Genomic DNA, 27533 nt, shown 5'->3' on the forward strand with positions numbered 1-27533 from the left:
GTGAGAATGGTTTCGGAGAAATAGATCCGTACCACGACAAAGAGCGCTTCTGTGTGAGGATTTAAGGCCCAAACTGGACTAGGAGAAACTGGACTACACAGCTCACCGGTCCGGACCTCTGTGCGTCAAAGCGCACCTGCACCGTCCGAGCTCAGGTAAACAGCCCTGGCAATAACAAACATACGCGGATAAGAAAGCGTTTCTAATATGTGTTCTAATTAAAAAATATATTTGAAAGAAGGTCTCAAATGCATGATGTCAAATGTAACCGATTTTAAGCTATTATATGCGGAAGCTGAAATATGTGGATTCTAAATGCCTCCTCTCCTCATATAGCTTCTAAAATATGTGTCAAATTGGCTGATCTTGTCAAAGAGCAAATCCGTAAGAAATATCCTAATAATTACGGTACATGTTTTACTTCATTTGGAATCTCGAATTTGACCAAATCACACCAACAGCCACAAAAGAAAAGTGAAGGAAGATCAAAAATAGTTAACAATTATATTTTAGGGTGCACTGAACTTTAAGTTGGCTCCTCTAACAATAACTCTATCTTATTTTCTTCCTTTTATAATTTTACAGTCAATGCTCCCATAGCCTACATTTAGCCGATAGCTATTGTATTTCAAACGTTTTAATGACTTCGTGAGCAGGCCTTCTTCCGCTTATTATAATGCTGACGAACCCTTCAGTCGGTAAAATAAGTATTCCTGTTCTTTAGATTTGAAATGAACCCCTTGAATTTCTGCGGGACGTCCAGCAGCGGTGGTGGTGTGTTTCCCTTCCACGGAGTGAACTCCATGCTGTTCGACCTGCGCCACCAGATGGCGGAGCAGTACCGCATGTACTCTGCCGCGAGCCCCGCAGTACACACCCTATCTGTGGCCGAGAGACTGGCAGGTGGGCCTTCCTAAAATGTTAGTTTACAGTTTAAAAATGTTTTTCTCTTGCCTAGAATTTTGTTGTAATATACAACATATGAAACTAATTAATACAAAGTGATGTGTTGATAAAGGGTTGTGGTAGAATTGATAATTAAATGCATACATTACATGTACATATTATCCTTTTTTATTCATTATATTTAATTGAGGACTTACTTGACCATTTTTGCATAATAACACGAAATATGATTTTAAAAGACGTAATATGAAAGAAAAGAGTAATTCAAACCTTAACCTGCAAAATTAAGATGATGAACACATAAATGTAAATCTTCTTCCACCACTGTTCATTGTTAGAATCCATCCAAACTAATGTCCAGCCTACATTGGGTTTATCTTTTATGTCAACCTACAAAATAAGCGACTTTCATTACATTTTTCAAATAATGTCAAAGTTCTACTGCCCTGATTTCAAAGAAAAACAACATACAATTGTGGACAAAAAATATGAAATCACTTCATGCTCCCTATTATAGTGTTTTGGGAGAGGACTTGCTGCTGAGTGATTCTGTTAATAACCTTGTGTTTCTCTCTGTCCTGCCCAGAGCTTATTCTGGAGGCTCGGTATGGAAACCAACAGAAGCAGCGCCGCAGCCGCACAGCCTTCACAGTATCGCAGCTGCAGGCTCTGGAGAAAGCCTTCCAGCAGACACAGTACCCTGACGTGAGCATGAGGGAGAGACTGGCTGTCTGCATCAACCTGCCAGAGGCTCGCATTCAGGTGACAGCATGATCCCCCATCACACCTGACTATACCCCAGCATAATGCACATTTGTTTGAATCTTACCATTTGATATTGACATTCAAGTGTAACTTTAATGGGAAAAACAACTGTGATGTTATTAATGAACACTTATTTTATGGAATGATACAGTAACATATTTGGACATAATTGTAGTTGTGACATTTACATAAAGTACATTGAGGTATTTGTATTCTGTTTTTTGCTACTCAAATAGCAACTGCAATTCACTACATGTATGCAAAGAAAGCGTGTTATGAGTACAAGTTATTGGGTGATAAATGATGATGTACCAGCAGTAACATTAAAGAGATGAACACATTACTGCATCGATAATTGTAATACAATTATATTCTAATATAGGCCATTTGGTGTAATATAGACCATTTGAGTCCATTTTCAATATCTTTCACAATTTCAAAGTGGAAAAAGAAAGGTATGAATGCTAACTGTGAAATGTTGCTCAAAAGCATTAAAACCATGTTATTTCTGACTCCCTTTTAAAGTTATCATGGATTTTATCTTCAAGGTGGCCTCTACATTTCTAGACATTCCCATTTTGAGTCTTTTAAAGTTTGTTTCTTTTTAACATGTAAAGGTGTAAAGCATTTTACAACTGCCTTTTGTATTAAGTGTGCCATAAAAATACATTTACCGTGGATGTTTTACTCTCTTTCACCCAGGTGTGGTTCAAGAACAGGAGGGCAAAGTACCGTAAAGGTCACAGGTGCTCCCCGCTCTCCAGAGACCAGAATGTGGAGGAGGCACCACACTGCAGCATGATGGGACAGGAGGAAGCGAGGACCGGAGACAAACAGGACACTTCCACATCACACACTGACAGAAACAATCCTGCTCTTCATTGCTGTCTTCCTCCTCCTTGTGTGGATAAAAGCAGGGATGTTTGTCCGCCTCTCACTCCTACAGACTCTGATATTTCACGGTGCTCCCGCCACCTTCACTCCCCTCCACTCTTCCCCTTCAGGGAGTGCTATAGCCAGCCTCCTCACCAGCCGCTTGTAGGAGTGCTGTCCACGGAGCTGGCCCTCCCCCCGGTGTTCTGGCCCATCTTACAGCAGCACAGCTCTGCCCTCGGGGTCCATCCACCCTCAGTTACTAAAAACTGTAGCCTATCCCTTCAGACTGCATGCTCTACTAAAGCTCCTCACCCTCACCTGGGGCTGTAAATGTACACCTGTTCACCTGCAGCCTGACATCTCTGCTCCTGTGTGGGGAGAGCCATGGTGGAGAAGCACTTACTGCCTTGTTACTGTAAGCCTGACAGAATAGTTATTTTTTTTTAGAGAGTTTTATTGAATCTGTTTAAAGGGAATACAGTCACCTATTTCCAGGTCTTAGTTAAGTCTGCTTTTATCAGTATCAACTGTGATGTGAATTTGCATCAACAAAACTGTTCTTTAATCATCACAAGCAGCATAAAGATCACATTTAAAGATACCAGTCATGTTATTATTTAGCTGGTTACACTGCCAGTTATAATCCTTATAAAAGCATTTCAGAAAAGCTCCTTATTGTAATTAGACACAGCATCATACAAATGTGAAATAAAGTTATTTGTACCTTAATTCTCTGGGGGTTCATTTTTGTTTTAGCAGCACTGACATAATGATGGGTTTTACAAAATTAACATATTTTAATACACATTTACTAGACTGCAATTTGTATCAACATTTTGATTTGAACCACATTGCAAAGCATAAATCCGATACCTGATCTTATTGCGGATATAAAGAAACGTTTTAACTTTTAAGCACTGACAACAAGGACTGATTCATATAGTCACATTTTACATTAAGTTTGATGAATAGCCCAACTCAGTTTTCAATTTACAAATAAAGCAGCAAATATTACCATTTGACAAGCATTCTGCTGAAAAGATGAATTAAACATTTAAATGATTTCGACAATGTTGCAGACTTAAATAATTTGAGCTCTAAATGTGGTTTTGTCAAACTGTTGTAAGGGTGAGATCTCCAGTCTGCACATCCTCTGTTTGTTGAATTGATAGAAAGGAAAAACAAAGTAATAGTTGTTGAATGAATCTGGTTAAAATTAAGCATCAGAATTCCAGATGTGGGTCCTCTGCCAATATGACATTATTTGCAGTTATACAAAAAAAGGGATTAAAAATATGACAAAGTAGGAACTAAATGAAATTATAGCAGAAGTAACAGAATTAAGTATTTACTTAGAGTTAAATCAAGCAATTTACATAAATACAATTTAACTTGTATTTCACATGATTATTTTAATTTCATACGACTTATATTACTATACTACAATTCAGAGGCAAATGTACCCTTTTACTTCGCTTCATTCACTGTAGGTATGAGTTATTTTGCGGATAACATAATGAAATCAACAACCAAAATATAACTTTATAGATTCAGATTAAACTTTATTACCAGAAGTTACAATGATCCAAACCTTTACAAGTTACAACATTAAAGTATTGTTATTATAAACATTATTCTGGATTGCCAAGTTAAGCGGATATGCTACATTTACTTGTGGTACTTTACATTTATCTTGATGTTAATCCTTAACTTTTATTCTTGAGGTCACCTATAGTGCAAAATCCACTTTTTCATGACTTTTATACGTACAAATGTGTCCCTTCTTTTTAAATAGATTTTCTTTCTTTTTTTCCTGATCCATCTATATAAAAACCTGTATGAAAATGGGCTGATCAGATTTTGGCCACAGTGTGATGTCACAATGTTTTTTTGGTTGTGCAACCACTAGCCAATAACCAACCAAGGTAACCCCTTATCACCTGAATTTCCTCCTAGAGAACCATTGTGTTTTTTAAAACCAAATATCTTGCAGAGGGGCTGGCAGTTATTTGTCATACTAAAATGCATGATCTGTTAAGGTATTTCGAGCCAAACACTTCAGAGACATGTTTTGCATATATCTGAGACCTACAACATATGATTGATAGAGATAGAAGATAGAATCGGAGGATGAAATCCTCTTTATTAGTCACATACATGCACACAGCAGAGCACACACAGTGAAATTAGTCCTCTGCATTTAACCCATCCTAGTACTAGGAGCAGTGGGCAGCTATCGTGCAGCGCCCGGGGAGCAATGGGGAGGGGGGATTGGAGGTGTCCGGTGCCTTGCTCAAGGGCACCACAGCAGGGCCTAGGAGGTGAACTGGGACCTCTCCAAGTAGCAGTCCACTTTCCATATTTCAAGTCTGTTGGGGACTTGAACCGGCGACCCTACGGTTCCCAGTCCAAGCCCCTACTGACTGAGCCACTGCTGGACAAACAGTATAATAGGTTACCTTTATAGTTAAACAAATGAATGGATAACTTTTACATGCAACATTTTATTTCTACACTGTAGTATTGGCACTTTAAATACAAGATATAAGTAAATCTTCCAGCCCTTCAACCACTGGTCAAAGTTTTAATACACCTGTTGCAAAAACATGTTTGACGAGGATTATACGCAGAACAAAAATCCATTATTTTAGTCATAGTAGCACGTAGAAGAAGTACTCAAATATTGTACTTAGGTAAAAATAGAAATACCAATATGTAACAATACTCTGTACCAAGTAAAAGCAATTTATTCAAAATATTACTCAAGTGAAATACAAATAGTACTAATAGTATTGGCATCTATACTTAAAGTACCAAGAGTGAAAGTACTCATTATGCAGATTGGCCCATTTCAAAATTCTATATTATATATTTTGGTTATACTTATTGATGAATTGTTGTGTTTATCAAGCTGGTAAATCATTTTAATTGCTTTATTTTCTGCTGTGTAGCATGTGAATTTAATCCAGGTGTAACCTCAGTAACTATAAATTGATCATATTGTTTATCATTAATCTATATCTGCAATGTCACTAAAGGTACTACATACATGTAGTGAAGTAAAAGTACAATCACAAAATCTGAAGAGTGGGTGAGTTGAAGTTCTATAAAGAGTGTAAATGTGTCCAGCAAATGGACCAGCTCACAGCAGCTAATCAATGAGCTACACACGCCTGATGTTTTGCTTTATTCACCAAACCAGTTGCGTCAGTTTTTCAACGTACCGTGGTGGTGTGAGCTGTGAGCCGGCGTGACGTTGTGCCTGGGTATCGGGCAGCTGAGGGAGGCTTAAAGAGACAACAGCAAAATCATAGCAACTTGAGAGGCAACAGAAACGAAATGAAAAAGACAACCACATACGAAGAACCATGACTTCGAATGCCTTCTGGTAGCTGACATTTACAGGTAAAACGCTTTCCTTTAGCGACAGAAATGTGTTGTTGTTTATTGAAGACACCGTCCCGCCGTTCGTTAGCGTTCTTGCTAATGTTTCAGTGGCTAGCTTGCTAAATGGCTAGCTAGTAAGCTAAACGGTAAGAGATCCGGGCTGCCGATGGTGTGCAGTCGGTTGTTCTGGATTAAGGAGTTGCCCGGCAGGCAGTGGTCAGGTTAATGCCTACAGCTGGGAGCTGAATCAAAAACACCAATACTCAGGTGAAACAACTAACCCTTTTATCATACAATCTGTGACATTAAGTAGTTGCGACGTTGTTATTTCTCAGTTATTAAGCGTTTACTAACTGACCATGTTAATGTAGCAAAGCGAATGTCAATCAATGAATATTTTATGACCGTTCCTGCTTCGACTTGTTCCCTTTGCACCAGTACGCTTACGGTTAGTTAGTTTGTATTTTAAAAGGCAATGTGTTGTTAACAGATTAGCCGAGGGCACATCGTTTTTTATAAGGCGTTGGGCCAAGAAGAACGGTGTTTGTGGTAGATGCTAGCTCGGTTAGCTTATCACTGCTAATGTGACATTTCGATTAAGCGTCAACGATAGAATAAAGGTCTATTTTAGGTGAATGTGCCGATAGTGTTGTTTTATTTAGCTACCACAAGTATACGTTTCAACGGAAGCAAGCGACTGAACGATATCAAGCTAACTGCAGTTGGCTAATTTAAGAGTATCTGGCCTTGTCCGCCGAAATGGCTATTTTAACTTAACCCTTCTCAACACACGCATTAGATGTGAACTCGTTTTTTAAAGATCTTATCTCACAATGGAAGAGTAATCTAAGGCTTTAGTGAGAACATTGCTGTATTTAAACACTTGAAACTGACGTTACGCGCAAAATGACAGCTGCCAAACCCGACGTTATTTGGTTAGCTACTAGTAGCTTAATTTAAGCTCAAAGGGCAGATCTTCTGTACCACGGAAATGAAAATGTACTCACCACGACTGTTTATTGTCAATAAGAGCTCTGATGGTTGTTGGATCTATATCTATAACGTTTGAATTCGTCTTGTGTCGTTTTATTACTAGCTAACTGCATCGACTACAACGTTATTGCAAGATAATGTGAGAAAAGAACCGATCTCGTTTGGTGAGGCATTATTCACAGGTTTTCTCTCAGTTAGTTGGTGTGACACCCCAAAACTAAGAATTTAAAACATCTCACTATGTTTTAAATAACATTGTATCTATATCAAACAGCTGACATGAAAAACAATATCCAACTTCCTGAAATTAGCCAGATACTTTGTTGGCTAAATTGGCTAACATTTCTAAACTGAGACTGAGAAATTCTAACTTTTTTTCAAGGGCTATCACTATTCTTTCTTGTATTTAAACCTTATCCTCCTTGTTTTTAAAAGAATTGCATTATTTTTTGGGTCACCCTGACACATTAGGTCATTATCTTATTGCACAGTTGTTGTGATCATTTGTCTTTGCTGTTCCCCACCTCATTCATTCTACTTCCAAATCTTGTGACCAGGTAGGCTAGTTTCTTCCCATTTCCTACAGTAAGTATCGCCATATGTCATGCTTCAAGGAAGACATGACAGTGTAATGATTGACTTCAAACTTGGTTTATAAATGTTTTGTTTTTTTATCAGGGGTGCTGACTGCAGTAGTGAGAGAGTACAGACATACTCAACGTTTCAGTGTATTTTTAATCGTTGTGTCATTGTTTATTAACTCGCACCTAGGGAATGATCCTGCCACCTGCCAAATAAAGGGGAAATGTTGGCTGTGGCGGGGTAAAAATAGGACACCTGCCACCATGTCGAATAGGTTTTTCTTATATTTAGAAGCATTTTTCTTTAAGAGTAAATCCTAAATTAAGGCAGGGATTAGGGTTATATATGGATATGTTAAATTGTTCTACTGTCTGGAACAACTGACTCAGTATTTATATACATGTCAGAAGTGGCTGACAAATGGTAGAATGTTTTGTATGCAGCGTGTGAAATGATCTTTTGTACTCCTGCCTGTGTTCACTTAAACGTCAGACTTGAGTACCTTTTTTTATTTATGTAGTTTTGTTTCTGTTGAAAAGTGCCAACTTGCAATCATCTCATCATACTGTAGGTTTGACCTGTGTTGGCTATATCAGTTCTGAGTCATTCAGTTACAGCATTGCTAACTGTAGCCCTGACTGTATCCAAAGCCTTCCAATAATATGCTTCCCAATGATGAAAATGTTATGATGAGATGAGGCATTACAGCAGTCATTGATCCGTGTAAGTGCCTTTCCATAAGAAAGAGTAGCTGCCCAGTACTAGTGCTTGCATTACCTGCTCTGTTCATCACCACCAAACGACCATGGACATAGGGGAGTTAGGAGAGCAGCTCCGGACAGAGCTGTCTGCATGTGATTGTTAGGGAAAAGCTGCAGAGAGAAGGTCAAGTTACACTGCTAATGAAAACTGAAATCATGCTTTGATTGCTTTTGTTTGTACCCTGCATTGCTCCTACAGTATGGCTTAGAGTCATATCCTGATACTTCCTTTACCTTTTATTTTTTTTAGCAAGTAAAACATTTTGGATCTTTGCAAAAGCTTTTGAGGATTGTGCTTACAATAATTTCCCTTTGCTATCTACAGAATCCATGTTAGGCTCTGTGAGTTGGGCGATCAAAAATTGAGTTGAATCGAAAACTCATGTGTTTTCCTCTCATACCTGAGGTCCACTGTGGAATATGTCCGCTCCTATTGATTGCCTTATTGAATTAGCCTTGTGCCGGTCTGAAGCAAGATCTCATTTCAGCTGTAGAAAGGAACAGCCACAGTAGACATGCATTGATCTTCAAGCAAAAGGTTAAAGTTTTATTTTAAATATTGTTAATCTCCACATGGCCAGACGTATAAGAGCTGATGGTTTAGCTACAGGAAAGAGTTTCTTTTAAGTCAATTAATAGAAAAAATATATTGTAATGAAGGAGTTTATTTGATGATCCTTTTTGTAGTTGCAGGCTATACAGAATACTGACTGATATCTCTTTGTTTTTGATTTTTCAGATATCCAGCTATCATCAGACCCAACAGTTACCGGTCTTTCTTGCCGCTGATTTCTCTGCCTCAGGGTTGCCTTGTCTGCTGTGGCCCTGCATCATGGAGAGCGTCCATTGTGTCACTGAAGGCTGACCAGAAGGAATGAGGCACTCTAGAAGATGTTCCCAAGTGGCCTTGTGGATGCAGTAGCTGGGATTCGGAGTGCTTTTTTATGACTAGTATTGTATGTGCGTCTGTGGGCACATCCTAGGAGAACCTGCCTATTCTTCAGGCAGGGACATGCTACTCTGAGACTGGAGCTGGAGAAACACACAAGGACGAAGCCCCTCTGCTAAACTAGGAACACAAAGAAAAAAGGGAAGCGGGAGACCCGACTGATAGACACGTGTGGCACGGTGTCTTCTGAATCATTGCAAATTTTAACAGCGACACCTTTCCTCTGTCCTGTGAGAGTTTGTCTCCCTCCACCTCCCTAAAGCGTTTTCTGTCGTTGTCATTGGAGTTTCTATGGTTTGCATGGCTGGAGAATAACCGTGGAGAGGCCAGGGTATCACAAGCTTATGGATTTTGAAAAGAGAGGGGGCAAGGGAGAGACAGAGGAAGGGAAAAAGATGTCTAAGACAGCAGGTAGCAGGACTGGACATGGGGGCCGAAGTTCAGGGACCAATTCTGGAGTTCTTATGGTTGGCCCAAACTTCCGCGTGGGTAAAAAAATTGGCTGCGGGAACTTTGGAGAGCTGCGGTTGGGGAAAAAATCTCTATACTAACGAATATGTCGCCATCAAATTGGTAAGTGCATCCTCAGGGTTGGTGAACCAACAGAAATATCTATGAGCTCTATCTTCCATGTATGCACCACAGAATTGTTCTGGTATATCTCCAATGTCAGTCTTCATCCTGTAGTAAAGACTCCTACTTGCCTTTTTTATTTTTATTTTCTAGCAGTCAAAAGTTCATTTTAAATGTGGAGCAGACTCCTATGCAGTTGACTCTTTGACCTAAGAGAGCCAGACACAGGAAGTATAAAGAACATCTCCTCCCAGCTAGACCCCATGTGCTGTTAATGAGTCAACCATTCTCTGCTTGTGTTTATCCAAGAGATGAAGAAGACTGGACTAAATAATATCTTAAACCTTGACTATAGCAGTATGTTAAATAGGGCAAACTGAAATAAAAAAAACATTTTAAAATTCTAATCTACATATACTACATTTCGCTCAGTCAGAGGAGTTGATTTTAATTCTTGTACAAGCTCTCCTTCTACTAAGCTCACATCAGGCCCCATGTGCAATCAATAATTTACTGTGTGTTTTGTTTTGAGTCAGCATGAACCCCCTTTTTTTTGAAAGCCACTGTTTTACAAAGCATTTAAACAGGCTGTGAGAAACCACATGAAATGTCAGGGCCTGTGTGTTTTTTGGATTCTAGGCCAGCAGGTGACTGCTCAGCCATTTCCTTTGCATCAACTTTCCTCTTCGCATCTTTTCCCTGCTGTAAATGTGTTGCCACTTGTAGTAGCTGGCAGTTTGATCACTGGCAGTTTTTTTTCCTCTCTCTGGCAATGTCTTGATGTAAGCAAGGCCTAACTCAAACTCCAGTTAAGTAGTCCTACTGGAGCTGTTGTGTGGGCTTGGCATCATCTCCACCACATCGTATCTCCAGCGAGGTCATTATCTCTGAACGGGCATCCACTGAAGGCTTTGCTAACCACGTAGAAGGCAGAGGTTAGCAAACAGCTGTAATTGCAGTTCTCCTCTCCTTTGAAATCTGTAGTTGTGCTGGCTGACCCCCATGCCTGTGAACCCTCCCATCTGTTTGGGTATTTTTAACCCCATGGTGTCCAGCTATATCTGGATCTGGCATTGGGGCAATAACACTCCTCCATAGATCTTCTGGACCCAGCATGTATCATCATGTCTTTATCAGTGTGTATATTGGTCGGAGGAAGTAGTGTGCTAATGGTTTAAAAAAGCACGACATCGCCCGGCCAATAGTGAGTCTTCTGGGTTTATATACGATTTTGAAGACTCATTTTAGATGGTGATTCATGTTTTGTTTGTATAATGATTGTTTTTCTTCAATGATGACTCTAATTGCTCTCCACAATAGCTTTCTCTTTGAGGCTTACAGATCCAACACAAACAAAAAAAATTGGCCTCTTATTGTTAAAGTAGTTTTCCACCCTTGAAACACTGTTTTTATGCCTATCATGGAGCTTCTCCCTCGTCAATTCTCGGACTAACTCATACTCTCACACAGTTTCTGTCTCTGACAGCTCCCCAGGGTAACCCAGTGGATGTTGCTGCCTGTCCAGTAGGGCTAAGGGCTTGTGTTTTGTTCGAGGGTGTTTCTGAGCTCTTCTTATGGACGTACACAAATAACAGCCCTTGTATCTATGAGCACTTGCTAACACATGCTCAACATGAGTTTAGCTGTTGTCTTTGTCACTTTAGTGGGAGCTGCTCACTTAAAGATATAATCTAAAACTATTTTTGGCAATGAATATGCACTGTGCACATGTTTTTTTATAAAGTGTGCTTTACAGAGCTACTAATGTTGAATGGATAAGAAAGGTAATATTGCATAGGGCTTAATACAAAAATAGTTTAATCATCATTAATTTGTTGATTATTTATTACATTTTATGAATACATTTTATTTCAAAGTTTTATTTGAAAGAGAAATTCTTACATTTGTCAAGCTGGATCCTGTTCGTTACTTTTGGTGAGTGGTTACTTCATTCATTTTTGTTTACTTATCACTTATTATATAATACACTCCTTCTATTTCTTCCGTACTCATTCAAATTAAGGAGATTTCTTAACTAATCAACTTTTGGCCCCAATGAGCCTCTAAGGAAGTATGTGAATTATTGCTGTGAGTGGTCGGATAAAGTGTTGTTGATCTACCAGGAAACCAATAAGGAAGCTTTGTTTAGATAGATAGTGTGATTTGTGATCTGGCAGGTTTAAACTAGTTTAATCTCTTTTTGATGCAGCATAATAAATTGTAGTTGCCTGCCCCTGCAGGACAGCCCATAGTGATTATTCAGTGTTGACCTGGTGCCTTAATGTGCTGAGTGTACTAACTTGCAGAGTCGGGCATGTGGGTGGTGCCTGCATGCACCTGGGACAAAGGTGAATGCCAGTGTCACCCTGCTCCACCACGTGATAGCAGAGATGTATGGCAGGCCAGTGTGCACAAGATTCTCTGTCAGTGGATCTGGATCTGCTGTGAATGCGGCTGCAAAAATCAAGAGAGAAGGGGGAAACTGCTGAGTGCTGAAAGGTCGTCTTTGTTAGTGGGCCTTGTCGACACACACAGTGGTTCAGTCTTTGGTTCAGCTGGATGCTTTCTCACACTGACAAACGCTTGTGTGATGGAGGCAGGACCATATAGCCACTGCTGTAAGTACACTGCCGGCTTCACTCCCAAGGGGAGATCCCAGTGCCTTAAAGTAACAGCAGCATGTAATGCCTGCTGGCTGTCGAGGCCTACTGTAAAAACTAGCACCCATCAGCCCGTTTAAAGGGTAAACGGACACCATCGATACACTCCCCTGGCATGGTGACATAACTGTCCACTAAGAAAGTAACCATCTTAAAATGGGTTATAATATTTTGTATTTGACTTGGAGTGTTTCTCTCTCTGCCATTATCTTGACTTGAGGGGGATTTCTTTTATCGAGGTCATCACGCCCATCTGACCCCAACATTGTGTCTCGCCTGGGTGCAGGACACCTGCACTGCCCACACCTACGTAATCCATTCTTTTGGCCAATGTTTGTTCACTGACATTTCTACCAGTCTACTTTGCAAATCAACTCGTAATTTATTATAGTAACTTTTCATGTGTTTGGTCATCTATTGACAGATAGTAGGTGCCCCTGAGGTATTATCAGTAATAAAACAGTTGGAGGCCTTTCTGTGGTGACAAACACTTTTGACAATGACAAGTGGCTGTAATATCTGCCCAACGCATGAGCAGTGTAATAAGGGACTGCTAGTGTTGGGACTTATTGTACGGCACAGCGCACTTCTCATAGCTCAGAGAGAGGGGGCTGATATTGGAGACACCATGTAGGGAGACAACGCAGTAAACACAGAGACTTACTGTGCATTGTGTTCCAGCCATGCACATTGTACAGTGTTTGACCCTAGGTTGGGCCTGCTTGTTCAAAGCACAGATGATTTTTGCACTTCATTATGAAATGGCCCCCCTCCAAAATATACATTGGTCTTCAGTGCTTCTTAATTTAAGTCTGTGAACTTAATGGCTTAGGCTAAAGTGTTGCCTGTGGACTTTATCAGATGGAGCTAATTAAGGTTAATTCCATGAGTTGGCCAAAACACAAAATTAAACTGCTGGCAGTTATCTGACTGGTAAAGACATTAACCTAGATAAACATCACCTTTCTGTTTCCTGGTATTCAATAGGATACGAGACTGTTAGTTCTGTTTAGAAAAACAAGACTGCTAAGGGTGTTATCTCGGAAAATAAAAAGTGCGTCACGTAAGTTGGCCAATTTATTGGCTAGCTAGGTTTTTTGTGAATAACCCATAAGTAACCAGAATCTCAGTTTCACTCCTTAAAGCTGCACTAAGTGATATTTTTATAGCTGCATCAGGTTAAATGAAAGTTTGTAAAAGGAGAGGCTTCACCCGTATTGATACATCCTCAGACAATAATCGCCTGACTCTGCAGTTCCCTTCAGTTCTATGAGTGTTTGGTTTTCATCTGAAAGTGTACTCTTTCACCGATGTTGTTTTCATCTTGGCAACACATTTGGTTGTTTCTAACTCAAAGAAAAAGCCATGGCAAAAAGACTGCAATAGAGACAAAATATTGGGTTTCCAATGCGGCCAGATTCCTGACTCCAAATGAATGCTTATATCTGTGTGTTTGCCGGATGTGTAAGCAAATAACATGTTATCATTTAAAACATGACCTTTCTTTAATGCAATATGTCAAACACTTTGTGTTGTTCAGCTTGTAGTGAGATTCTGCTTCAAAGTAAATGCAATAAAAATGAAAGATGCCTTAAGTATTTTATAAAAAGTTGTGTATTGCTTCCAAATAGGACCTACAAACTGAATGGCATTTACTTGTACTGTATGTATAGTGAAGGGTGGAAAGTCAGTGATGCAGAGGCACAGGAGTAAGGTGTTTTTATGCAAGTAAAGGTGCTTCTCTGTGCTGGTCAGTCGTGATACTCTGCAGGAAATCTGAGGTGTTGTTCTTCTGTCTCCTGTCTGCCGCCCACTGAAGCATGATAAGCAACTCCTGTTGCAGACTAGCTCAGCAGCTTACACCAGCTCGCCATGAGGCAGTTGTCAAAGAACTGTGAAGGCACAAAAGCTCTATCAGCATGTTTGGCTGGAATTAAAGTGACATTTTGACGATTTAAGTTCTTCCCTTCCCTGCCCAGGCTCTCCAGAGAGCAGGCCAGGCAGGCCTGTATGAATAAATCGTTGGATGTCAACAGCATCTAAAAGCCTACCCTCATTCAACTAGCTAATCCTCTAATGAACCAGTAGCTTGCAGCAACACAGTACATTTACACAGACACATTGTTGCTTTAAGGCTGATTTAGTATCAGTCATAAACCTTTACTGGAGTGTGTATACATGCTGACTTCAGAGTAGCAACAGGTTACAGTGTGAAAAGTGTGACCGTACAAAAACATAGGTTTGAATATGGTGTAGGGTGTGTGTCAGCATTGTGTTCTATGTAATTGTACCGTGTGAGTGTGTGTCGTTGTTCCTAGCATAGCACATCACATTTCCCATTTAAGAGTTTTTTTCAAGGTACGCTCAAACTGTATTCTTGCGTTTACTAAATGATATGTTCAAGGCTATAGCAATAGTTAACCAAGTTTCTCACAACTTCTTCATTGTGATTATGGTATGACTGCTATGAGTTTACACTGCACTTTCCTGTCTTAGCTTTCTTTAAAGCATCATAATTAAAGTAGGAAACCAAAATAACCCAACCAGAATCAGATGACGGTAATTTGAAAAGAGCTGAAGCCAAATTGACCACATCTCTATTTTTAAAAGTTTGCTTAGCAAGACAAAAAGGCAAAGTTTGAGGTTAGGATAAAAAAATCTGAATGGGATTTGTCTGACAGGATCTGTAGTGCACACCATGAGAGATGGGAAGCTACTGTTGTGTTAGGTCAATAGAAAACCTTTTTATATTGAGTATAGGCTCAAAGTTAAACAAATGAGGAAGTATACAATACAATACAATTCATTGTACTTATACCACGCCTCACTCCTCCGTTAAATGACAAAGGAGACTTGCCTCTTGGGTTCACTTGAGTGGAACTTCCCCCGACTTTGTAGATCCCTGGCAACATTATAAGCTTTGTTTGCCTTCCTCTGACTATAAAGCGTGCTGTAAAAGAACCAGCATAACTCAACAAAACAAATGCGGGTTTCCTGAGTCAAACACTGTTTCCATTATAAAAGTCAACACAATCTGAACCCTTGCTGTTTTTTTTAACATTCACACCAATTTTGAGGCAGCTCCCTTAGACTCGCCCAAGGAAAATTATACAGACGTCTGAAGCCGTTTTTAGTTGTCCGTAAGATAGCTTTATACGTTAATTGTCACTCCTTTTTAATTTGGCTGTACCACACCTCTCCTACAACAAATGTGGTTCCAAAGTGTAAGCATTTCAAAACAATGTAAGCACTTCTTAATCATGATGATTGTCAGAAGCACATGGAGTGAGCATAGGTCAAAGGTCATGGGCACCCCACTCTAGTAATCTTCTCTCTAACATGCAATTGATGTCTAATTATGTCTGATATCAAGCAGTGCCAGATTGTCGTTATTTGGGGGGGGGGGGGCAGCTGATGGATCCATCTGGGTGTGTTAAACCTGAGCTGAAACAGGAGAAGTGCTGGATACCGGCCAGCTGTTGCTTTCTGACACCACTCGCTCCTTAACACCACCTCCCAAACATAGACACCTCCAATCATAAAGAGATACACACACACACCTCAATCTTCTCCATTTGTTTTAGCCTCACAGTGAGCAGTTAGAATCATTGATGCTTCTGTAGAGGCTGCTGAGTAGAGATACACTATGTTGACATTTGAGTTTTGCGGTCTAAGATGTGGGGAGTCGTATGCCAGTTGCATATTGTGAAATTGTTTACTGGGTGTCAGGCAAAGGTCAGGGTCTATTCTGGGCCTTATGCATAATGCTGGTTCTGTTCCCCTGAACATGGCACACACATAGACCTATGCATGAACGCGTTGAATGTCACACTGGCTTTACAGTTGATAAACGACACAGATGTTTTTTTTAATGCTTTACATTACATCATTGCAGCTGTCTGTTTTACTCCAAGCTTATACAATGTTTTAAAAAGCAGGATTTAGTTTGTCTCTATTTTACTGCACCGTGTCTCTATTGTACATCCTCTCAACTGAATTATGAAATCAATAATTTTAGAATATTGCCGTATAAGTCCCAATCAGTAGACAGTTGGCTGTATGGTAACCACCTGTTTTCAATATGTAGTTTGACCATTTTTTCTTGATTTATAGGTAAATCGTTTGGTTATAACGTGTCCGAACAAGGCCAAAACCATGTTCCCATTTGCAAAGCTGTAACAAGTGTATTTATACAATTTTAGCTTTAAAATAGTTAATACGATTAATCTCCACAATGTCTTTTTAGCTTTGACTGCTCATTTTAAGTTTTGACCGAAAACTTAATCCTCACAAAAACATGTTTTGGTTCACTCTTGCTTTTATCATTGATAGTTTTCCCGTTCCTCCCTTCATTTGGTGGTCATAACTCCATGCTGTCACTGAGGTCAAATCTGATCTTTCTCAGCTGTGTTGGAGCAGAGATCAGATTTAGCCCAGATGACATCATATGCAGAGTTGGTTAATCCCAGTAAGAGGACTCTGTGTGGGACTGATGGCTCGCTCCATCCACAGCACTGTACTGAGGCTACCACAGGTTAAAACACAGAAATCACCATCTAATCCGTCATGACATAACCATATATTGGTAGAGGCTTCAAGTATTTCACTCTAAGAGGGATCCTTGAAATGGCACGTAACATTTCTTCTCGCACCCGTCCACCGGCTGCTGTAATTACAGGATTTGATCCTACTAAGGCAGCGTTAGCTCGTAGCACTGATATCGACAAATATCTAAGCTTTCAGCTGTGAGCAGTAGATAGTGTAGGTCAGTATATGTGCTCATGTCCAACTTCCCTGCAATCCTCGTTGAGATTTCACTGGGAAGCCAGCCAATGAGGGTGGCTGTAGAAATGATGGTATCTGATTGGTTGTTTTGGTCTTACATTGTAACATGTGAGGTGGTCTGTTAACAGGCACAGACATGTACGTATAAAAAAAGCCAGAAACTACAATTCCAGTAGCATTTACGCTTACTTTACTATACATAATGCAGATTTAGGTAGAAACTTAAGTAGGTGGATGTAACACATGTAATCAATCAAAACAGAACTATTAACATGAAGGCACAACAGATGAGATAACCGGTAAAAATCATATTTCTCCAAATACATTTCAACATAATTGTAGTGTGTAACAGCTGAGGTGGAGATGTTACTGCAGCAGAAGGGAAGGGCCCTTCTAGTTTGCAGGTCAGCTGCCCTCGACACAGGACAGCACACCTGGCATAAAGCTGCTCACTGCATGACACCATCTTTGCCGAAAGAATTCACTCTTTCATTGTCATCATCTAGATAGAAATACAATGCAGTCAAATGTATCTTCAACTTGGGTTATTGTTAGTTTTGTCTTAAAACAGGCCAGATCATTTCCACAGTATTTTGGTGTATCACTAAAATGATATTACATTTTTAAATATCATGGTAATTGTCAGAACCCTTAAAAAGCAACACCCATCGTCCCAAAACATTACCAGAGGTGCAGCGCTGCTGGGTCCTAGGAACATGTCAGCACGCAGATCAAAGGTTATTTGATCAGGTTAGCTCTGTGAACATCTCTGGTCATATGCAAGATGTTACATAAGTCATTTGCAGCTTGGTCATTTACACAACCGTAGCTTAGTCCATCTGCTAGGAATACAGTTGACTACTAAGTACGTAAAGCTGCCATAAGCCTCTGTTTCCTATTGTAAGCTGTTTTAAAGGGTCCTGTGGTTTTATGCCATCTGTTTTTACTCATTATTTATATATTTGTTATGTTTTCTTTCCTCGTTGGCATAGCCTGACTTGTGAGAGACTTGCTTGCTGTTCATGTTGATGTGGGAGGTGGATGGCGCTACAGCAGTTCCCCGCTCTGCCTCCCAAACTCGTCACGTGTCTTCCTCCTACAGGCCTCTCCTCCTCTGTATTACCATCCTGTTTCCACTCTTAATTTCTTCCCCCAGCATGCACACTAGCTGCTTACTTCTCCTGTGTTAGCAGGATTAAGCATGGGTTTTTGTAGCAATGTAAAGTTTTCCATGTTGACATCAATCATCTCTATTGCATGTTGGAAGCTTTTAGTCAAATTGTTAAAAGCTAACGTATATTCTCAACATACCCATGTATGGCTGCTTTTTAGTTTTATTACCAAAATCAAGCTGTAAGACTCCATAGTTCCTGCAGTGTTTGCCAGATGTTTGTTTCTCCTTTTTATCGTCAATTCTTTCCCTTTTATCAAAGCGTTTCAAAATGAATTCTTACCTAATTGAATTAACCACTGGTAATATCTGCAAATATCTTACCATTGTCTAAAATATTGGACTGAGATTCTCCAACACAAAAGCATAGAAAAGGAAGTATTTTATCGTGTTGAACAAGGCGCATACTTTGTGTTTGCACTCCTACGTGGTAGCAGGGCAGCAGAGGAGAAAATGCTCCTGATTTAATAAAGGCTTAATGGAGTGACTGTGGGAGCTTAACAGCTTTTATTTCATATAATCCAAAATAGAAGTGCCGTGGAATTAGATGCTCTAGGGAAACACTTTTCAAGATTAAATCTTACTTTAAGCACCGCTTGAGAAGTTGCTTGGCTAAATGTTTGGGCACTTTTTTATAAATGTGGAGTTGTAAGGTTACAAGTCACGTCTAGTGTTGTCAAGATGCCAATATTTTTGTTTCGATACCGATACCAAGTCAAGAATTGCGATTTCGATACGTTTCTTATAAAAGGGGAAACCGTCTGAAATGTCATTGTGCTTTATTTCAAACCTGGGGAAAAAAATCAGTCAAACAAACTACTTATAGTAGATGAACTACATTATTCAAAAGTTTACATTAACTTTGGGTAATAACACAGGAGAAATAAATGGAGTTCTCTCTTTTCCCCTCTCCCTCTCTCCCTCTCCTGACAGCCAGTCGTATCCGTCTCATGCAGCTGAATGATCCAGTAATGAGTGACTCGACAGTGAAGAATAAACATATTTATAACTAGTTTAGCTAGTTCGAGATGTAGTTAAGTATGTTAGGTCTTTAACTTGAAGTACGTGTTTTGCTCGGTGCACGGGTCCTGTCACAACGGGCGGAGCTGCAGCGGTGACCATGTAGAGCTGCGTGTTCTCCGTCAGCAGAGATGTAAACACAATACTTCCAAATTTCGTTTCCTGCGTCTTTTTTTGTCAACAAGCCGAGTCGCATCGGCAATAGCACTCGCACTTGCAGCCATGCTCTCGTTTTGTCACATGATACAACAGCTAGAGCGTGCATGAGAGAGGGGAGGCACTGCAGGCACGGCTGCAGGGAGTGGAAGCAGAGCGCTTAACACACACAAGACATTTTTAAAACAATGTCATTCTTAATGTAGCGATACTAATGAAATGGGGGAATCGTTGCATTTTTAACGGCAGGGTGTCGCGATACCTTTCTAGTATCGGTGCACCGTGCACCACTAGTCATGTCCATCCTTTAGTCTTTATTACTAACTGTATTTACTTTGTATAATTCAACTCAAACGGTAGAAACATTCCCATTTACCTGACTTGGAGGTAAATGTTGAGTATGGATGTTTCATGTACAGCCAGCTGGTTGACAGTGTGTGAAAAGGGGAACTGCATTCTGCTATTGTGGACATAGGCTTTAGCCCTGTCTGTGTCACAGCTATTGAAGATTAAGGAAAGGAATTAAGTTGGGTGTTTTTTTCTATCCTCTCCACGTTTGTCCATAATGCCCTTGTCATCATAGGAGTGGCCGTTAATCAGATTACGTTTTAGGTTGTAAAGCTGGAGCTAGCGATATCATGAACAATATGTCAAAGTGGGTTGATTATCGCCATGTCATCACAAAAGCCTGCTGTTCACCGGCTGGAAATGCTCTTTATCTTCTCACATCCCATAAGTCAGACCTCAGACTTAATTTAAATATTATTAGGCATCGAAATTCGAACAACATTGTACTGTAGGTATTTAAGTTAATTGCAGGCCGGGTTAATCATGTTGATTTGTATGCTGTCACTTCCCTGGCGGTGAAGCTCTTAACTTCTGTGGTGTTTAATGAATCTATAACTCCTCCTCATTGTGTGAACTGAAAGCTGTTCAAGTATTCATGTTTTTTTCCTTACTTTAAATTTATATATAGAAATACAGTATATATAACGATGTTTTTTCCCCTCTTCACTTTGAATTTAGCCAAAAGGCCTACATGTCATTGTACAAGTATACTGTGTTGGACATTACCTAATGTTATGTAATATTTAACACTAATTTGGCTTTCTCTTCTCTTCTCTCATTCAGGAACCTATAAAGTCCAGGGCGCCTCAGCTCCACTTGGAGTATAGATTTTACAAACAGTTGGGAAATTCAGGTAAGAGAGATGCAGACAGTTTACTATAAGTCTCTGATAGACAGCACCATACTGACTTGAATGTAAATGGGCCTTTTCACACAGCATTTGGCTCAGCAGAAAGACATTTTCACGTTTGAATACCTTAGTTTTTTATTTTGCATCTAAAAAAGGATTGGCCTTCTGTTGTCATTCAATTAGCACAGGTCATGTTTTTTTTGTTGTAAAAGCTCGGTTTTCCAATTTGCGCTACTATGTGAGACCACTGTTTTCAGATTTACATAATCTATTCAGGAAAATAACCTTTTTATTCATTTGGAAATTGCCAGCTAAGTAAGGCAAAGTGGAAAAGAAAACAACAACAACAACAACAACAACAACAACAACAACAACAACAACCATTCTACTTCAGGGCAAATTTCACATCCTGTGTCTCTACATCTGTGGTGTCTCTGTCGCTGCAAGGAGAGCCTGCTTTCTCGCTTCTAATCCCACCTCTATAGTACCCGAGTGTTTTCTCCTACAGCCCTGCCGAACATGTTAATGTGCTATGATGCATAGCTGCAGTGGCTCCAGGGCAGCAGCTCTTTGATCTGGTCTGGCTGGTCAGTTAGTTACAGAGAGTGAGAGAGAGAAGGCAGAGTCAGATGTTTGGGAGGAACTGGGACTAGATTTATTTCCACATCACGGCCTGGCTGGCTGTTTTTGGAAAAGCTCACCTGTCATGTTTGTGTCTATGCATGAGTCGAACACTCAAGCTCAGTCTTAAATGCAGACACAGATTGCAAACATGTCCCTACTACTTAGATAGAAAGGTCTGCAGTCTCTTATTCTGCAACAAACTAAATCTTAATGCGCAATTAGTTCTTTTTTTGTCCTTTGTAATTAAGTAAATACATGTCCCAAATCACATTTTATTACATGTTTTAGCTTAAATTATAGTATGCTAACTTAGTCTATTAAAGGGGTAACTTCTCACTCAAATTCTGCTCCAACCTTCCCACCCATTTTTTAAAAATAAAAATATAGTCAGGACCGATGTTGGTAGAAAGCACATATGGTCCGGCAACATGGGGAAGACTGAAGATTCTTTCAGTGTAGCATGGAGAGCGATGTAGAGCTGGCAGTCAGACCTAGGAGCTATGGGAAGCTACTGTCAGATTCTCAGTTTTTCTGCTGGACAGACCAGGAGTCTAGTGACAGTCACTGGAAGCATTATACTCCCCTGTTCGGAGAGTTTCTGTGTGGGTATATGTTTTGTAGCTGGGCTTTTGGCTCTACTACTAGTGTGCGTATCAGTACATAGCTGTAGCCATGCTGTGTATTCTGGCATTAAATACTTTTTAACGTTGAGTAAAACATAGGCTTTGTTAAATCATCAGTGTGACTGGTCATGGTGATCACTGTATAAGAATTAGATTGGAAAAATCAAATATCCCCGACTGTTGTTCCAGTGATCCTCCCCGGTATCACAAATGTGTTGTGCTCTAATTTGGTGACACATGCCAGCTTCCTGGCTCCTTATGCCGGAGCAAAGCCCTCCTCTGTTGATAAGGAGGTGGGGCATTGGGGCAGTCCTTGACTATTTTTAGATGGCCCTCTAAAAGCAGCCAGGCCATTATGGTGTGTCTACTTGGATAGCTTCCCACAGTATCCTCTGCCTCCCTGATTGACTGTGTGCTGCTTGCAGATGGCAGGGAAATTCTCTCGCGTGCATTGCTAGCAGGGTGTGGCCCCTTCTTTTATGGCCGTCATTCTGATCTCTGAGCAAATTTTTCCTCAAAGCATGCCTCCACATAAACTCAAAAGTAACCGTAATTGTCATTTCCTCTACCATTTACCTGACGGGAGGATTCCTATCGTACAGGCACATGTCTCTATCTGCCTTTGGTTGTTCCCTCTGGTGCATTAAACGCTTCCTCACAATCTTCTCTTCTAATATAACCACTGCAGACCTTCAGCCTCACTCTTATTGACGCAAGACTGGGGTTGTGCAACATTACCACATATTCCTAGCCCTTATACACAAGTCACAGGCACAGGTGAATAATAGAACAAGCTGACATGACGCTGTTTGATGTGTGCTGAACATAATTACACTATTAGTGACTTGACTCAGTGATTCTAGTTCCTGCTGCACGTCTTGGGATATTTGCGCATATCCTATCCAAAAACCTGTTGATATCCAAATGTTCATAATGTTTAGAAGATGGTGTGTTTCTCCTTCTGAACAGAATTATGGGCTACAATATTACCAGACTTTTGAGCAGGTCATCTGCTGAGGACTGGCTAGCTCCATGATGATATGGCAAAAAGGCTGGCTTGTCTGTCTAGCATGGGAGGAGTCAAGGCAACAGATTAAAAGTACTTATGTTGTCAACTTTGCTAAATGGGGACATGTGACCCTGTTAGTCCTGCACCCAAGAGCCTCAAATATGTCACAGCATGGACGACTCAGCGCTTATCGCCCAGGAGGAGCTTATCTGCACACTGTTAATTCTCTCCTGTCCTGAACAGATCCCTGCCGGATCAACCTCCCAGGTCACTGATATTTGCGAAAATGTATAATTGACCCGTCATTTTTTTGTTGCATAAGTAATACCAACAAATTACATTACAATTAATTTGGCTGACGCTTTTCTCCAAAGCGACAATAAGTGCAAAAAACATAGAGAATGAAACTCTGAACAACAAGGAAAGGGCAGATCTATTCACAAAGTTGTATTTATTTTGATAAACGTGCTGATTATAGTAGAGAATTTTGTGTTGTAGCTACTTGTCATCAGTGGAATGGCTGCAGAGATGGTTTGAGGGTCTAAGGACAGATGGGTGTCATATTCTGTTAAGTTTACACATTTTAAATGTGGCCCCAGAAAATGGATCGATTTGCAGTTTTTATGGAGCAACTGTCTAACCATTTGTCGGTGTCTAATTTACTTCATGCAGTCATGGATACACTATTGCGTGTCTGTCACTGTAATGAGTGTCACATAAGGAGGGATTTCCTCTTGAAAATCATTCAGTGATGATAATCATCAGCATGCCTGTGAATATTTATGAGCGCCATCAAGGCTTTTAAGGGAGGGATATGCCTCGTCAGTGACGAAGGGTCTATGATGAGGTTATATTATGTAAATCATGGATTCTTATGCATGCCATGTCAAAGCATGTAATAGTTTCTAAAATTGATTCCTTTTATTGTGACATTATTATTGTTTCCCAGTATTTCATTTTTCTAATGGTGGCTTGACCAAATATCTATTTGTAGGGCTTGATGATGAGTCATTTCAGCATCTCATTTGAACAGCAGTCATAGTGGAAAGGATGCAATGTATGACATCAAATTAGGCCAACTAGAACATTATGCAGCGTTACAATGGTTTATATAAAAACGGACAACTTGCTCATGAATAATTTCAAAGACAAAAGGTCTAGTCCAGCTTACAGGGAACCTTATCATTATGCTCCCAATGAATGAAGAGGGTCTCGCCTTAGAGGGAAACTGCCCCAGTTAAAATTTTAAATCTGACTTTAGAAGCTTTAAATATTAGGTAAATAGAATTGTTTACAAAATAGGGTATTGCTGTTGTAAATTCCCTCACTAGATTTTCAGCCAAATGGCATTTTGTTGGATAGTTCTGTTCACGAGCTCTGTTGCATTAACAGGTCCAGGTCTGTGCAAGCTCCACTGCTGATCACATTTCAGCCTTGTGAGAACATCTCCAGAGCACTGGGCCTAATGGAAGTCACGTCTTCTTCTCCTCTCAGTGCACTCGACTCCATGATCTAAATCTTTAATACGCATCCCCTGTCCTCCTCTCCTCCTCTCTATTCCAGCCCTCTCCGCTCTGGCCCTTAACTCTGGCATTTCATTGTAGGGCAACATTGTCTTCAGCTGCTATGATGCAGCCTCCCCTCTTACTGTGTCGCCTCAGAAGGCCTGCTCGCAGATACAATAGGTTGGATTGTCTCGTATTTTCAAGACAGCGGGGGTCAGAGCACAGCTGACATTGGCTACAATGAAAGGCAGAACATATCCCATAATGCTGAACATAGTTGGATGTAGTTTTGATGTTATGCAAAAAAATTATAGACATTTATTGATACAGATTTGATTGAGTATTCCTATTGTTCATCATGGAGACAAGCCTCCTGCTGAAAGGGTTATTGGCTTAGAGCTTATGAAGACATCACCATTGTTGTCTGATCAAAATAATGTTTGGCACTCATGCTTTATCATTCTGATTTTGAAGTGCTTACTGCTTCCTGTTAGAGACTATTTGCTGCATTGGATATTTATTTCAGTGTTTTGATATTGTGGTTGATTTTTTTTGTTAACCATCACGTATAAACTATTTTGCAGAGCTATTCTATGCGAGTTATATCACGATATATATTAAGGTTTAGACCGAAATAACCCCTAAATTGTGCTGTGTGCTTTTTCCAACAAGAGCGGTGCTTACAGCTGCTGTAAACCTCTAGACTTTGCTCACATCCACCAGCTGAAGATTATATTACACGTGTGCTTTTCCTCTCGTGATGACTGTGCTTTGAATGCCCTCTAGATTTGGGCCAGGCTTTGATGAATCAGCCATCCCAATGATCTCTTATCACTGCCTCATCTGTCATGGGCTTCATTACTGGGAAAGTCACAGACTAAAGAGCAAACAGGTGTTGTGTGTGCCTATGTATGTGCATGCATGGGAGTGTGTGCGTCAGTTTGCATCTGTATGTGCGGTCTGTCTTGTTGGACTGATGTTGAGAGGTAAATCAGATAAATCTGACTGTAAACTCTCCCCCTGGCGAGGAGTTGACACAATCAAAATTGAATACGTACAATTCCTAACTCTCATTTATCTCTGTCAAATTTTTATTAATTTCTCTTACAGACGAGTAGAAATGTGCTTGCCGATTGTTTCGATCTCTGTCTCCGTTTCTGGATCTTTATCTCATTGATTCTCTTTATCTTTCTGTGTAACTGTCTCAGTCCTCACTGCTCCGCCTGCTCTTGAAGTGGCACTGATGTGGTGTCTTATTGTTAGTGAGCTTTCAGGGAGATAACTGGTGGTTTTGATTGTGGAAAGATCAGAGGACCAGTCTGATACCTGTGGGTTAAAAACAAAATCCACAGTACGAATCAGGCAGCAAGTGTAGGTTTAAATAGCTGATAAAGGAAATGATAACGTGATATCTCGTGCTGATACCCGTTTTAGCATTTGAAGCTGTATGTATTGATAGGCTCCAACTTTTCTGACCGTGTATCAGAACACAGGCAAATATGCGCTTGAGAGTTCTAAAATGCCTCTGACATTTCCATGGATCAGGGCTGTAAACTGTTTGATCAATGAGTTGTTTTTTTGTGTCTACGTACGTGGCATAACATATCTTTATCCAGTGAGCTGTTGAATGTTATTCAAGAGTGTTTGTTTAATACGATGTTGGTTCCTTACAGGCTCCAGTAATTCATTTTATTGTGACAAAGCTTTAAAGTCTGAGTCAGGCAGACATTGGGAAACAGCATCATTAGTTCATTGAGACTCTTTGTTTTTGAGGGGTTTTATTACCAAACATTGCACCCAATTAGTAAAAAATTGGAGTTTGCCATGGTGATTTTCAGATTTAAAAAATATATACCCACGCCCCACCTTTCCCACTGGCAAACATCGAAATACTTTAAGACAGCACATACTGCCATGTTGATCCATCCACATTCTTCCGAAGTCATACAGATTACCACAAAATGGGTGTGGTGGTTTCTCGTCGCAAAGGCTATTTACAGTTGTTGGCAGTGTGCTGTTAACTGTCACTGGTGTTTTTTTGGACACCTTACCCTTTAATCCTACTTTGAAGTTAAAGCAACTGTAGGCCATGCCTGTTTCTGACAAACCTGTTGAGGAAAGCCAACTTAAGTGCACTTTGTCATTGCTGCAGTTTGGATGATGAAGAGCCTTCTCATTAACGTTCTTATCAGAAACCAGGGTGATGATTCATAAAGTGCCTTTCACTGTACTTGCATATTCTCCTCACTAATAATTATATGTATTGTACCAGTGCAAGTATTGAACCAGGTCACCATATTTGGAAAACCGTGAGTAATCAATTCTATCCACGGTTCATATGACGCAAGGATGACACAGAATAAATGATTGCTTGAGAAATACAAAAGAAGAAAGACACAGTGCACCGACCACATTTTTATGCTACAACACTGTGATGACCTCAGCAGATTTTTCATGCTGCTCTCTGCACCCTTATCACCAAGAGAGCCATGGTTCAGTGGTTTCTGGTGCTTTTCTCCGCATGCGCCGTCCACTCTCAACCTACGAACAAAATCTTGTCAGAGGAGAATATGTTATCGTTTCAGAAGTCCACTCACTTTATTGTGTGTATTTGTGTCTCCACAGAGGGAATCCCTCAGGTGTACTACTTTGGTCCTTGCGGGAAATACAATGCCATGGTGCTGGAGCTGCTCGGGCCCAGTCTAGAGGACCTGTTTGACCTCTGTGACCGAACCTTCTCCCTCAAGACCGTCCTCATGATAGCCATACAGCTGGTAAGGCCCCAGGGAGGAGTGCTGGAGGTGTATAATTAGATGAGCTAGCTTTTGTTATTTTAAGCTTTACTGAAAATAAAGTGCCACCCTGACTACTTTAGGGAGGGAATGCTAGGGTAGGTATTGTAGCATTGCTGACATTGATGTATTGAATAAATATCTGAAAATATTTTGCACGTAAGTTGAAAGTAATAGTGTAATTAAGCTCTGTCTTCA

At 40.2% G+C, this 27533-nt stretch overlaps 2 protein-coding genes and 1 long non-coding RNA gene across 4 annotated transcripts in view; 2 read left to right on the forward strand and 1 right to left on the reverse strand.

Moving 5' to 3' along the window:
• On the forward strand, positions 1-3126 carry zgc:101100 (uncharacterized protein LOC445169 homolog). 2 transcript variants are annotated; one of them, XM_063892306.1, is made up of 4 exons: positions 1-155; positions 725-903; positions 1493-1668; positions 2374-3126. In XM_063892306.1, exons 2-4 carry the CDS (start codon positions 732-734, stop codon positions 2875-2877), a joined length of 852 nt encoding a protein of 283 aa, XP_063748376.1. In that variant the 5' UTR covers positions 1-155; positions 725-731; the 3' UTR covers positions 2878-3126. The 2 variants fall into 2 exon arrangements, with proteins under 2 accessions (XP_063748376.1, XP_063748377.1); XM_063892307.1 differs by having other exon boundaries at positions 28-155; positions 764-903.
• A 1119-nt stretch (positions 3127-4245) lies between these two features.
• On the reverse strand, positions 4246-7235 carry LOC134869457 (uncharacterized). Its single transcript, XR_010166421.1, has 3 exons — positions 6942-7235; positions 5772-5834; positions 4246-4978 (listed from the first exon to the last, which is right to left on the reverse strand). It is a non-coding gene; the product is annotated as an uncharacterized LOC134869457 (long non-coding RNA).
• csnk1g2b (casein kinase 1, gamma 2b) overlaps positions 6068-27533 on the forward strand; it is a 29723-nt gene continuing 8257 nt past the window's right edge. Inside the window, 5 exon segments of the mRNA XM_063891091.1 lie at positions 6068-6201; positions 9010-9749; positions 9751-9792; positions 20716-20785; positions 27169-27317. Coding sequence (XP_063747161.1) covers positions 9564-9749; positions 9751-9792; positions 20716-20785; positions 27169-27317 — 447 coding nt within the window. The 5' untranslated portion in view covers positions 6068-6201; positions 9010-9563.

Source organism: Eleginops maclovinus, chromosome 9 (assembly GCF_036324505.1).
Source record: "Eleginops maclovinus isolate JMC-PN-2008 ecotype Puerto Natales chromosome 9, JC_Emac_rtc_rv5, whole genome shotgun sequence".
Taxonomy (NCBI): Eukaryota; Metazoa; Chordata; class Actinopteri; order Perciformes; family Eleginopidae; genus Eleginops; species Eleginops maclovinus.